The sequence below is a fragment of the Lactuca virosa genome, chromosome 5, assembly GCF_052849685.1.
Source record: "Lactuca virosa cultivar CGN04683 chromosome 5, Lactuca_virosa_CGN04683_v6, whole genome shotgun sequence".
Lineage (NCBI taxonomy): Eukaryota > Viridiplantae > Streptophyta > Magnoliopsida > Asterales > Asteraceae > Lactuca > Lactuca virosa.
In genome coordinates, this window is record NC_136430.1 from 306581067 (window position 1) to 306593070 (window position 12004).

The 12004-nt window shown below is 38.7% G+C and overlaps 1 protein-coding gene across 1 annotated transcript in view; it reads left to right on the plus strand.

Annotated features, from left to right (window-relative positions):
* The window catches only part of LOC145113033 (calmodulin-binding protein 60 B-like), a 37712-nt gene extending 26805 nt beyond the window's left edge, over positions 1 to 10907 (plus strand). Inside the window, exons 4-12 of the mRNA XM_079049143.1 lie at positions 7980 to 8009; positions 8786 to 8851; positions 8945 to 9020; positions 9106 to 9158; positions 9276 to 9769; positions 9953 to 10113; positions 10214 to 10414; positions 10499 to 10619; positions 10698 to 10907. Coding sequence (XP_078905269.1) covers positions 7980 to 8009; positions 8786 to 8851; positions 8945 to 9020; positions 9106 to 9158; positions 9276 to 9769; positions 9953 to 10113; positions 10214 to 10414; positions 10499 to 10619; positions 10698 to 10750 — 1255 coding nt within the window. The 3' untranslated portion in view covers positions 10751 to 10907. The remainder of the gene's footprint in view (positions 1 to 7979; positions 8010 to 8785; positions 8852 to 8944; positions 9021 to 9105; positions 9159 to 9275; positions 9770 to 9952; positions 10114 to 10213; positions 10415 to 10498; positions 10620 to 10697) is intronic.
* The last annotated feature ends 1097 nt before the right edge of the window (positions 10908 to 12004 follow it).

Here is a 12004-nt window from a genome sequence, read left to right on the forward strand (position 1 = left end):
CTACTTGATCAAGCATAAGTCAGAAACTTTTGAAAAGTTCAAAGAGTTTAAGCATGAAGTCGAAAATCAATTGGGCAGAAAGATAAAGATACTTAGATCCGATAGAGGCGGGGAGTATCTTAGTATCGAGTTTAACGACTATCTGAAAGAATGTGGGATAGTCTCACAATTGACTCCTCCTAGGACACCACAGTTAAATGGTGTAGCTGAGAGGCGCAATCGAACCTTGTTAGACATGGTTCGTTCTATGATGAGTCGGGCTTCGCTTCCTATTCACTTCTGGGGGTATGCCTTAGAGACAGCCGCCCACATCCTCAATCTTGTCCCTACAAAGAAGGTTGCCAAAACACCTCACGAAATGTGGACAGGGAAAGTTCCCTCGTTAGCACATATTAAAGTCTGGGGTTGTGAAGCTTTCGTAAGACGAGAGACTCACGACAAGCTAGCAGCTAGAAGTGAGAAATGTGTTTTCATTGGTTACCCAAAGCAGTCTTTTGGATATTTGTTCTACAGGCCTAGTGAGAACGTGGTCTTTGTAGCACGAAGAGGAGTCTTTCTTGAAAGAGAGCTCATATTCAAAGAGGACAGTGGGAGCACTATTGACCTTGAAGAAATTCAAGAGTCAGCCAATGAAGGAACCTTAGATGACACTAGCACTCAACCAGAGGAAACAGTTCCTGTTGAACCAATTGATAACTCATTACCTCTTAGAAGATCCACTAGGGTGAGTGTGCCACCTGAGTTGTATGGTTTTCATATTACTTCAGATGGTGACACATTCATAAGTGACAGAACACTGGTAAACTTAGATGAACCAGTCACTTATAAGGAAGCAATGGCAGGCCCAGAGGCTTCCAAGTGGAAAGAGGCAATGGACAGCGAGATTAAGTCCATATATGACAACCAAGTTTGGAATTTGGTTGATAGTGCACCAGGTCGCAAGACAGTTGGGTGCAAATGGATCTTCAAGAAGAAGACAGACATGGATGGGAATGTGCATACATTCAAGGCTCGACTGGTTGCAAAAGGTTTTACTCAAACCCCAGGGGTTGACTATGATGAGACTTTTTCGCCAGTGGCTAAGATTAAATCTATTAGGATATTGCTCGCCATAGCTGCCTTTCATGATTATGAAATCTGGCAGATGGATGTCAAAACTGCTTTCCTTAATGGGAAGTTGGCTGAAGATGTTTACATGAGTCAGCCAGAGGGTTTTGTTGATGCAAAGTTTCCCAATAGAGTGTGCAAGCTTGAGAAATCCATTTATGGATTGAAACAAGCATCTCGCAGTTGGAATCTTTGCTTCCATGAGAAAGTCAAAGAGTTTGGTTTCTCTAGAAGTGAAGATGAGTTTTGTGTGTATATCAAGGCTAGTGGGAGTATAGTAACTTTTTTGGTGTTATATGTCGATGACATATTACTCATTGGTAACGACGTTCCAACCTTGAAAGAGGTTAAGTCTTGGCTTGGAAAGTGTTTTGCAATGAAAGACCTTGGAGAAGCTGCCTATATTCTTAGGATTAGAATATTGAGAGATAGAAAGAAGAGACTAATTGGACTTAGTCAGAGCACATACTTGGATAAGGTACTAAAGAGGTTTAGTATGGAAAATTCCAAGAAGGGAGAGCTACCTATCCAGAGCAATACCAAATTGAGTAAGACTCAATGCCCGAGTACAGATGTTGAAATAGATGACATGAGTCGTGTACCTTATGCTTCCGCTGTCGGATCGATCATGTACGCTATGACATGTACTCGCCCTGATGTGGCATTTGCTTTGAGCATGGTCAGTCGCTATCAGGGAAACCCAGGTAGAGCTCATTGGATAGCAGTTAAGAATATACTCAAGTATTTGCGAAGGACAAAGGACTGGGTTCTTGTGCTTGGTGGCAGTGATACTTTGAGAGTAGATGGTTACAGTGATGCCAGCTTTCAGACGGATAGAGATAACTTCCGTTCTCAGTCGGGCTGGGTATTTTTAATGAATGGAGGAGCAGTTACTTGGAAGAGTTCCAAGCAAAATACGGTGGCTGATTCTACTTGTGAATCAGAGTACATTGCAACAAGTGAAGCGTCGAAAGAAGCAGCTTGGTTGAGGAACTTCATCGGGGATCTCGGAGTTGTTCCAACCATCCAGGAGCCTATGGAACTCTTCTGCGATAATGAAGGAGCGGTTGCCTTGACAAAGGAACCGAGAGATCATGGTAAGACCAGACATATCGACAGAAAGTATCATTTCATTAGACATAGAGTTGAAGAAGGCCATCTTATAGTAAAGAGGGTGTCATCTGAAGATAACCCAGCAGATCCCCTCACAAAGGGTCTGAGTAGGGCTAAGCATATTCAGCATGCTCGGAGCATAGGACTGAAAGATGATATTAGTTTTAGTAGTTAGATTAGTTTTTGAAACTTGTAACAAAGTAAATGTAGTTGACTTTTGGTGATTAAATAATAAAGTATTATTTATAAGTTTGGCTACTACCTTTTGTCAATTGTTTATTATTGTGTTTCATTTTTGCATGTTTTACTTCCTGAATAATGAGATTATTCAAACTCCACAGTCGCTCGTACTCTTGGAAGTAAGTAGTGAATTAAGACTGTCATGAATTGGATTGCAGATTGTCTAAGGATAGACATGGCAATAGAATTGCTGCAATGTTCATGAGTACTCAGAAATTGAGATTTGAGTATTGGATAAACCCACGCTCAGAGTATTACTTCATGGAATTCATCACGAGTAATACTGAGACGATAATATCTTATAATCTTGAAACGAAGATATATGAGTTGTAATTTACAAGTCGGTTGTGCATTGGTGACACGAAAACGCATCAGTAACTTGGTGTTATAAAACGTATTGTCATGCATAATTTGATGAGTAAAAGATACAAGCATATGAGTCAACGTTTATTCGTTCCTTTTGCCCTAACAGGAAAAGCGATATCTGTGGGCCCCTCGATGATTTGGTGTTGACTTATGTGCTGGGCCCAGCCAGGACTAAATTGATGTGTTCGATTAGAAGTCCTACATCATCACAAATCAGAAATCGGGAAACATAGATTCTGGACAAACAGATTGATTACATTCCATGTCTTTTGTCTGGGGATATCAAGCAGAACGAAGGGTTATATGATCACTTATCTTAGGACACGTAACTGACTGGGTCAGAGTTCGGCAGCAGCTTTTGGAAGCTACAATTTGCTGGTCAAATTTAGAAGGCATACTAGCAATTATAGTTACAGACTTATCCAAGTGGGAGACTGTTGGATTAGGTGTCTAAGCCCATAACTATAATTGGTATGTACTTGAATTGATAGCAGCACAGTCCTTTTGGGTTGCCCTCAACCTAGCAACTGGACAAGGAAATTATGAAAGGAGAGATATTAATTTATAAGATTAATAAATTAATATATATATATATAAATGATTTATTAATATGTTAATGGATTAATATATTAATTAGAAATCATTATGTTTAATTAATTGTTAGCCAGAAATTAATCAGAATTGATTTTGGGGTTAAAAGAATTAATTATAAGGTGCAGGGACTAGTTTGCAATTAACTAATAGTTGAGTGGAAGGTTCCAGAACCCCCTTGGAAGGGGGTGGACGAAAACCCTAGGGGAAACCCTAGAGAATTCGTCCAAGGGCTCCAAGATAAGGCTTTGGGTTTGCTTAGGCCCTAAGCAAAGGATAACTAGGGTTTCCCTTAAACCCTAAATCCCTCAGCTATATAAGGAGCCTCCTGGTTCATGTTTTTGGTCACTCTTTCTTTTGAAGAAACCCTAAGGCCGAGATTTTGCATACTCCCTCTCCTCTCTCTCTCTTCTACTTTCCTTCTTGCTAGTTTGGGTGTGACTCCATTAGAGGCATTACACTTGTGGTGCTAAAGCTTCCAAGAAGATCAAGATCAAGATCAAGGGAATATCAATTGTTTGCTATATCAATTGAAAGGTATGTAAACCCAAAACCCTAGTTTGTTAATTTCGAAATTAGCCTCTCTCCTCTAGGGTTCTTGTTTTGCAATTCAAAGTTGTATGTTCAATAGTTAAAACATAGATCCAAGTAGGTTGCATGTGAACTTAGGAATTGTTTTCTAGTTTATTTGTTGTACCTAAAACCCATCAAGATCGTCGGCCAAAAATTTGGCCGACGTGTACGTTCGCGAGATCGTGTCTCGCCATGGGGTTCCCGTTTCTATTGTCTCCGATCGGGATGTCAGGTTTACCTCCCGTTTCTGGCTGAAATTCCACGAGGAGCTGGACACGCGGTTTCACTTCAGCACGACATTCCATCTGCAAACTGATGGTCAGAGCGAGCGGATCATTCAGACCATCGAGGATATGCTGAGGGCGTGTGTCATTGATTTTGGTGGGAGCTGGGATTCCCACCTACCGCTTGCAGAGTTCGCCTACAACAACAACTATCATTCCAGCATTGGCGGCCCGTCATTCGAGCTGTTGTACGGGCGGAGATCTCGCACCCCGGTTTGTTGGGGTGAGGTTGGTCACAGGGTGATGGGTCGGACGGAGGTGGTCTTGCAGACTACCGAGAAGATTCAACAGATTAGGCAGCGGCTGCAGACCGCTCAGAGCCGGCAGAAGAGCTACGCCGACAGGCGTCGGTCTGAGTTGGAGTTCCAGGTGGGTGACATGGTACTCATGAAGGTCTCACCATGGAAGGGTGTGATCCGCTTTAGGAAGAGGGGGAAATTGGGTCCCCGATATATTGGGCCGTTCAGGATCGTTGCCAGGGTTGGCAAGGTGGCCTACAGGCTAGAGCTGCCGGAGGAGCTTAGTCGGATCCACAGTACTTTCCACGTTTCGCAGTTGCGGAAGTGCATTGTGGACCCGGAGGCAGTGGTGCCACTGGATGACATTCAGGTTGATGAGCGCCTGAATTATATTGAGAGGCCGATATCTGTTTTGGAAAGGAAAGTGAAAGTCCTGCGCAACAAGGCGGTTCCGTTGGTGAAGATACAATGGGAGCATCGGAGGGGATCCGAGTGGACATGGGAGTCGAAGGCTGAGATGCGGGAGCATTACCCGAAGTTATTCGCTACAGCAGACTTCGAGGACGAAGTCTAAGTTAAGTGGGGGAGAATTGTAACATCCCAACTGTCAGGTATCCTTATTATTCCATTTAGATTTCATGTTTTAAGGTCTACTCGACGAGTTGACGCTATGACTCGTCGAGTAGCAGCGGGCCAGGACACGTTAATTAATGAGTGACTCGTCGAGTCGGCATGGGCGACTCGACGAGTAGGAGCTGGCAGTGGAAACCCTAATTTTCAGGGTTTTTGCACCCTATATATTGGACCATTAGCGCCTCCCACTCTCCTCTATCACCTCTTGAGACCCAGAAACCCTAATTTCCGTGAGTGAGAGCTTGGAGAGTGTTTTGGAGCTTTGGGAAGTGACTTTTGTGAAGGGAATTTGTAGATCAAGAGGCTAGCATCAAGATTTCTGTGTGGATCCAGAGTCTGCTTCAGTTTGGGCACGTTTTGGAGGTAACCAGCTGTTACCTTAACCTCTTTTTCTTCTATAATCATTCTTATGTGGAAACTAGGGCTTTCTTTAGTTATTCATGAAGGGATTTTGGTATAGGAGCTAGATCTGAAGTTGAAACTTCAGATCTGAACCTCTTTTGAGTCCTAAGTCCATAAAGTTTCCATCTATTGCAAGGATGAGACTCTCATATGGTGTAAAGCTCCATTAGAAGCTTAGATTGGTCATTTAGAGCCTTTAGGGCCTTGCATGCGTGTAAAGTTTGCAACTTTACATGATAAACATGCCTTAGAAGCTTGGATCTGTAATCTGGAACCTTGGCATGGCTTAAAAAGTGTCTGCATGGATGAAGGTCTGCAAGGACTCGGCGAGTTGCATAGTCAACTCGGCGAGTCATATGAAGATGGTCATGAACTCGTCGAGTTGATGAACAAACTCGGCGAGTCCGTTGAAGATTGCCTTGAACTCGGCGAGTCGTTCGAAGACTCGGCGAGTCGGCTAGGGTTTCTCCCAATTCTTGGACACGTATGAACTCGGCGAGTTAAAGGAGAACTCGACGAACCAATCAAGGATTTCACGACTTCTCGAGTTCAGGAAGGACTCGACGAGTCGGTAAACTACACTCGACGAGTTGAGTCAACATGGACTGTTGACTTTGACTGTGGACTTTGACTTTGACCAAGAATTGACCAGTTGACTTCTGAGGGTATTCTGGTAATTTGGAAATTTATGAAAAAGGGTTTATGGTAACTATAGGTGGTGGAGTTCGTGTTGGTGATCCGAGAGTTGAGCCTTCTAGTTTCAGACGTCAGTTGCGAGGTGAGTTATCCTCACTATATCAACAGGGTCTAAGGCACCAAGGCCGGCCCTTATGGATTTGTATTTGGATTATTACATGATATGTGCATTGTTTCGCATCCTGTTAGTTAGGATGGTGATATGCTTATGCTTAGTGATCGGGTTCGGTCGATATCCTAGTTACAGGATTATGCTATGATATGACCCGGGTAGGTCGGTGTCCTGGTTTAGGACGTTGCTATGCTATTTGATCTGTTAGATCGGTTTATTTGTTATTATGATAGCCTATGAATGTATATGCACATGTTGTTTGATTTGGGTGTTGGGTTGAGGCGGTCCTGCTTTGTGCTGAAGGCCAACATACCCAGGGCGGTCCGGATAGACTACAAAACCCAAGAGGGTATGATAGTCAGACCGAAGGCCCGACGAGCGGTCTGGATAGGCTGAAGGCCCCGCGAGGCGGTCCAGACGTGCCGAAGGCTCGGAGTACGGTCCAGATAGACTGAAGGCCTGCGAGGCGGTCCAGTCAGGCTGAAGGCTCATTATGCTTGCTGTTTGGTTATATGTTTATATGGCATGGTCATGTGGTTGGTATTTTGGGGGATAGCTCACTAAGCTTTCAGACTTACAGTTTCAGTTGTTGTTTCAGGTACCTCTGGTGATCGCGGGAAGGCGAATGCATGATCGTACCGCTCCTCTCGTTGTTATGACTTTTATGATTTGATACTGGGATACTCTGATAACTGTATTTTGAAAACAAACTATGTAATGACTTAATGGATTAAAATGTTTTAAAAAGTTTAAATTTGCTTGAATTTTTAGGTGTCATAGAGAGAGAGAGGGCCCCTGTTTTTTTATCAATAAAACATTAAATTATATAGAAAAAATATAAAAAAATATCAGAAGGACATTTTAGTCTTTTAGTTTTCTGAGGGATCTAATTTTGATTTTTTTAGTTAAACATTGTTCATTCATCCCTCCATACAAGATCTGGAGAGAGAGAGAGAGAGAGAGAGAGAGAGAGAGAGAGAGAGAGAGAGAGAGAGAGAGAGAGAGAGAGAGAGAGAGAGAGAGAGAGAGAGAGAGAGAGAGAGAGAGAGGGCCCATGTTCTTTATTAATAAAAGTTAAATTATATAGAAAATATATAAAAAATATATCAGAACATTTTAGTCTTTTAGTTTTCTGAGGGATCAAAACTACAAACAAACTAGCTAAAAAGGACTACGAAGTCAAAAAAGTCGAGTTTTGGACTAAAACCGGAAAAAATGCATACCATATGAACCATTTTTGCAATTTTGTATAAAAAATAAATATAATTTACTTAATTTCTAAAAAAAAAAAAAATAACTTTTAAAAGATTAACCATTCCAGATTTCGAGAGAATATATACCAATAGTTTTTTTTTTTTTTTTTTAGTAATCGGAAATATGATGTTATAAAAGTAAGGGTTTTTTATACATAATTTATCGAACATTATATTTTAATTTAATTAAAACTACATTTCATTAAGATTTTCAACTACTAATCTTTATTTATCCGTTGGTTTAATATTTTTATGTGTAAAAAATTTATACAACGTACTCGTCTTTCTTCATTTCTTGTAAAAAATAGAGTTAAAAATTTGAATCTACGCGTCTCTGCAACTTCTAACAAATTTCCTTGTAAAACCCTAGCACTGCAATCTTCGACGATCTACGCAGCAGGTACGCGTTCATTCTCATCTACACTTGTTTCCCCCCAATTACTTGTTTGTAGTGGGGCTAATTACGGCTCTGGATTCGGATTTTTAAACCCTACAATACATTATTTGTATATGATAAAACGGTTTTCACGAAATTTTTGTCCTTCTTGAGCGAAGAAATTACTATACATCACATATGAATTATTGGAACTTTCATTGTTGCTACCTAATTTGATATAATGTTACTTTTGGAAAAGAGAATGAGTAAATACTCGTTTCTAGATGGGAGTATAACTGTTCAACTGTTAGGGAAGGTTCCTTTCGGTGTTTGAAAATGGTCCGATGATAGTATAATGTTAACAATTTAACTCACCTTATATTAACTTTCAGCGTTAAAATGGCATAAAATCTATGGATATTTATTTTTGGAATGAAAGGATGTATATAAACTGAAAGTTATGATAATTCAGTTTTGGTAATTTACTAAAAAAGTGTAGGAATTTCAGAAATCTTGTTGTCAGGCGACGTGTCAAAGACATAGATTTTGTTTTAAAAGACAAACAAGAAAATGATATGGTGTTGGATCCTACACTTTTATATTTAATTATATGACAGACCCACACCTACATTTGAGGTACACATATAGAGGTAATTTACTTGGAAGTTTCAGACAATCTTCCTATCATTTTCACCATATAAAAGCATGATCCTTATTCGACAGTTTACAGTTAACATTGCTTTGATTCCTAAACTAGTTTTTATCTGTTTGTGTCTGATGGTGCCAAAACGACCCTTTAGTGGGGAGGAAGAAGGGAATAGTTCTGGATTTTCTAATCAGGAATCAAAGGGAGTTGGGTCTTCAAAGTGAGTGATTCAGATTTTGTAGAATTTCCAATAACTTCACAAGCTTTGATTATCTTCAAATCTTCTTGATGTGTTTGTTTGTTTCTTTTGCAGTTATGCTAGAAACGTGTTGCAGAGAGTTTCTCGTGAAGAGTTAGAGGCAACATTGGAACCATTAATTCGAGGAGTGGTACTACCTTTACCATGTCTTCTTTCTAAAAATATGAATTCATAAGATCCTTTAATTTAATAAACATTTACATTCTTTCTGATAGGTGCAAGATGGAGTGCAGAGTGCATTTCAAAAGATCTTTGGCACATCACCAAGGTTGTATCTCTATCTCTATCTCTATCTCATTTTCATGGGGCCTACACTTTTCATCTCCACTATATATTTCTATTATATGATTTTAATGCATGCTTGCATTTCATTTTTCTTATATAGATCTACTTCTGATGCACTTGATACGTGTAGTACAACTACATCCTTGCAGCTTCGTTTCCTGAATAGGCTGCTTCCTACATTTTTCACTGGAAATAGGATAGAATCTGAGGACAAGAGCAGTATAAAAGTAGGGTTATTTGATACTAATTCCAATAAGATTGTGTCATCTGGACCCTTGTCTTCACAGAAGATAGTGATTGTTCCTCTTGATGGTGATTTCCTTTTTGATGAGAATGAAGATTGGCCTGAGAGTGATTTTGATGCCAAAGTTGTATCTGCAAGAGATGGCAAAAGGCCATTGCTGACAGGGGATCTGGTGTTGACTCTGAAAGATGGAGTTGCTGATTTAGGTAATGTAGTTTTTACTGATAATTCAAGCTGGAGGAGGAGCAGGAAGTTTAGGTTAGGGACAAAAGTCCAAAATGCCACTCCTGGAGTCAGAGTTAGAGAAGCAAGAAGCCATGCGTTCATTGTAAAAGACCAGCGAGGAGAGTGTAAGTCCCCATTCTATGTTTATATATCTCTTCTATTTGATAGTTGCTTATTGAGTTAGATCTGATTGAGTCAAGGCCTGACTGAGTCAGACCCAGTAAGAGACATATCAAACAGTCTGCTATTATATTTGTGATGATACGAGCTTCTTGATTCAAAGGGAACAGTAATATTTATTGATGCAGTATACAAAAAACACCATCCTCCATCATTAAGTGATGACATATGGAGGTTGGAAAAGATAGCAAAAGATGGGGTTTTGCATGGCCAGTTGGCATTACTCAAAATATATACAGTGAAAGACTTCCTACAAGTGTATAATACCAATGAGTCCTCACTATATGGGGTAAGATACATATTTTTTTCTTAAAAAAAAAAAAACTCTACATACCTGTTAAGGATAAAGGTGAGTATTTTTTTTTTTAAAAAAAAATTTGATAATAAAGGTACTTGGTGGGCCGAATAACAACAATTGGAAGACGATTATCAAGCACGCAAAGGCGTGTGTTTTAGATGAGAAGGTGTACATGTACAGATGTGTTGCAGATGGGATTGGGATTTTGTTCAATTCTGTTATGGAGGTTGTGGGTGCTACCTTTGATGGAGAATATCAGCTCTCCATGAATGAGCTTACTGATTTCCAGAAGGTTTTGTATAATTATAATTTCATACCTCAAGTCTTTCTAATCATTTACTTTTGTAGCATTGAACTGATGTTATGTTGTTTGCAGTCTATGGTGGAAGCATTGAAGCAACAAGTTTATAAAGATTTAGAGGGGATGTTACCAATGGATGATTTATCAGTGATTGAAACTAATCTTCATGTTGACCCTGTTACAACTTCTGGTTTAGGTATAAGCTTACTGGTATTTTTTGGTATAGTATTATTAGTATCTGTTGTTGCTTTATAGAGAAGCTTATTTTGTACAGATCAACTGCAAAGAATGGCAGAGTTGGATCCGTTTTCTAATTTTTCAGAATAAAGAATGGTAGAGTTGAGGTGAAGAAGCTTCTCCTACATGCATCGTTTTGATCTTGATGTTTAAAGTGTATCATATAATAAACATTTTGGATTTTTTATTTTGAATTTCCATGGATAATAATGTTTAAAGTGTATCATATGAGAAACATTTTGGCTCACACGAACCCTTATAAGTCTGTTAAGAAGAAAAAAAATGGATTGCCTAAACTTTAATGTTCCTACAACACAAGAGTTCGGTGATAGTATATAAATCAGTTTTACAAAGTCACAAATCAATTTTATGTATAAACTCATTAATTTTTAGAGAAAATTACTAATCTAACCAAATTCGTTAATAACTTCTCACTTTTTAGCCAAAATTTAGGACTTAGCTCAAAATAGTCATCGAAACCGTAGGTGGTTAAAATGACCTACTGTTTCGCCTATTTGCCTACGGTTTTGACTTTAGTATATAAGGAATTTTTTTTTCATTTTTCATTATGAAACCATAGATGAAAAAATGGTCTACTGTTTCCTTTGAGAAAGTCTACTGTTTCCCAAATAGTAAATTAAAAATTGTCTACTGTTTCGTCCAAAAACCTACGTTTTTTTTTTTTTTTTTTTTTTTTTTTTTTTTTTTTTTTTTTTTAATATTTGGCTACTATTTGCAAGAAGTTAACTACTACTTCATGCATTTTGACTATCATCTTCCATCATTAATCAACAATATGAAATACTCACTTGAACTCATACTATGATTTTCGAGAGAAAAACAAGATGAAAAAAACACTAACTTGAGTTTTTTCTTTTAATATATAGTAGGTATAATATACTAGTCAAAATGCATTAATTAGTAGTCAAATACCAAAAAAAAAAAAAAAACCGAAACCGTAGGTTTTTAGACGAAACAGTAAACCATTTTTAATCTACTCTTTGGGAAACAGTAGACTTCTCAGAGAAAACAGTAGACTATTTTTTCGTCTAGGGTTTCGTAATGAAAAATGAAAAAAAAAAATTTATAGACTAAAGCCGAAACTGTACATAAAGGTAGGAAACAGTAGACCATTTTAACCACCTATGATTTCGATGGTTATTTTGAGTTAAATCCTAAATTTTGGCTAAAAAGTTAGAATTCATTAAGAAATTTGGTTAGATTAGTAATTTTCTCTATTTTAAAAGTTATTATTAAGTGACTTCTCCTAGCTCAAAATTCCAATAATTAAGTTCAATATTTGAAGTGTGTTAAGGTTGGACAAATGTGTAGATTTAGAAGTAG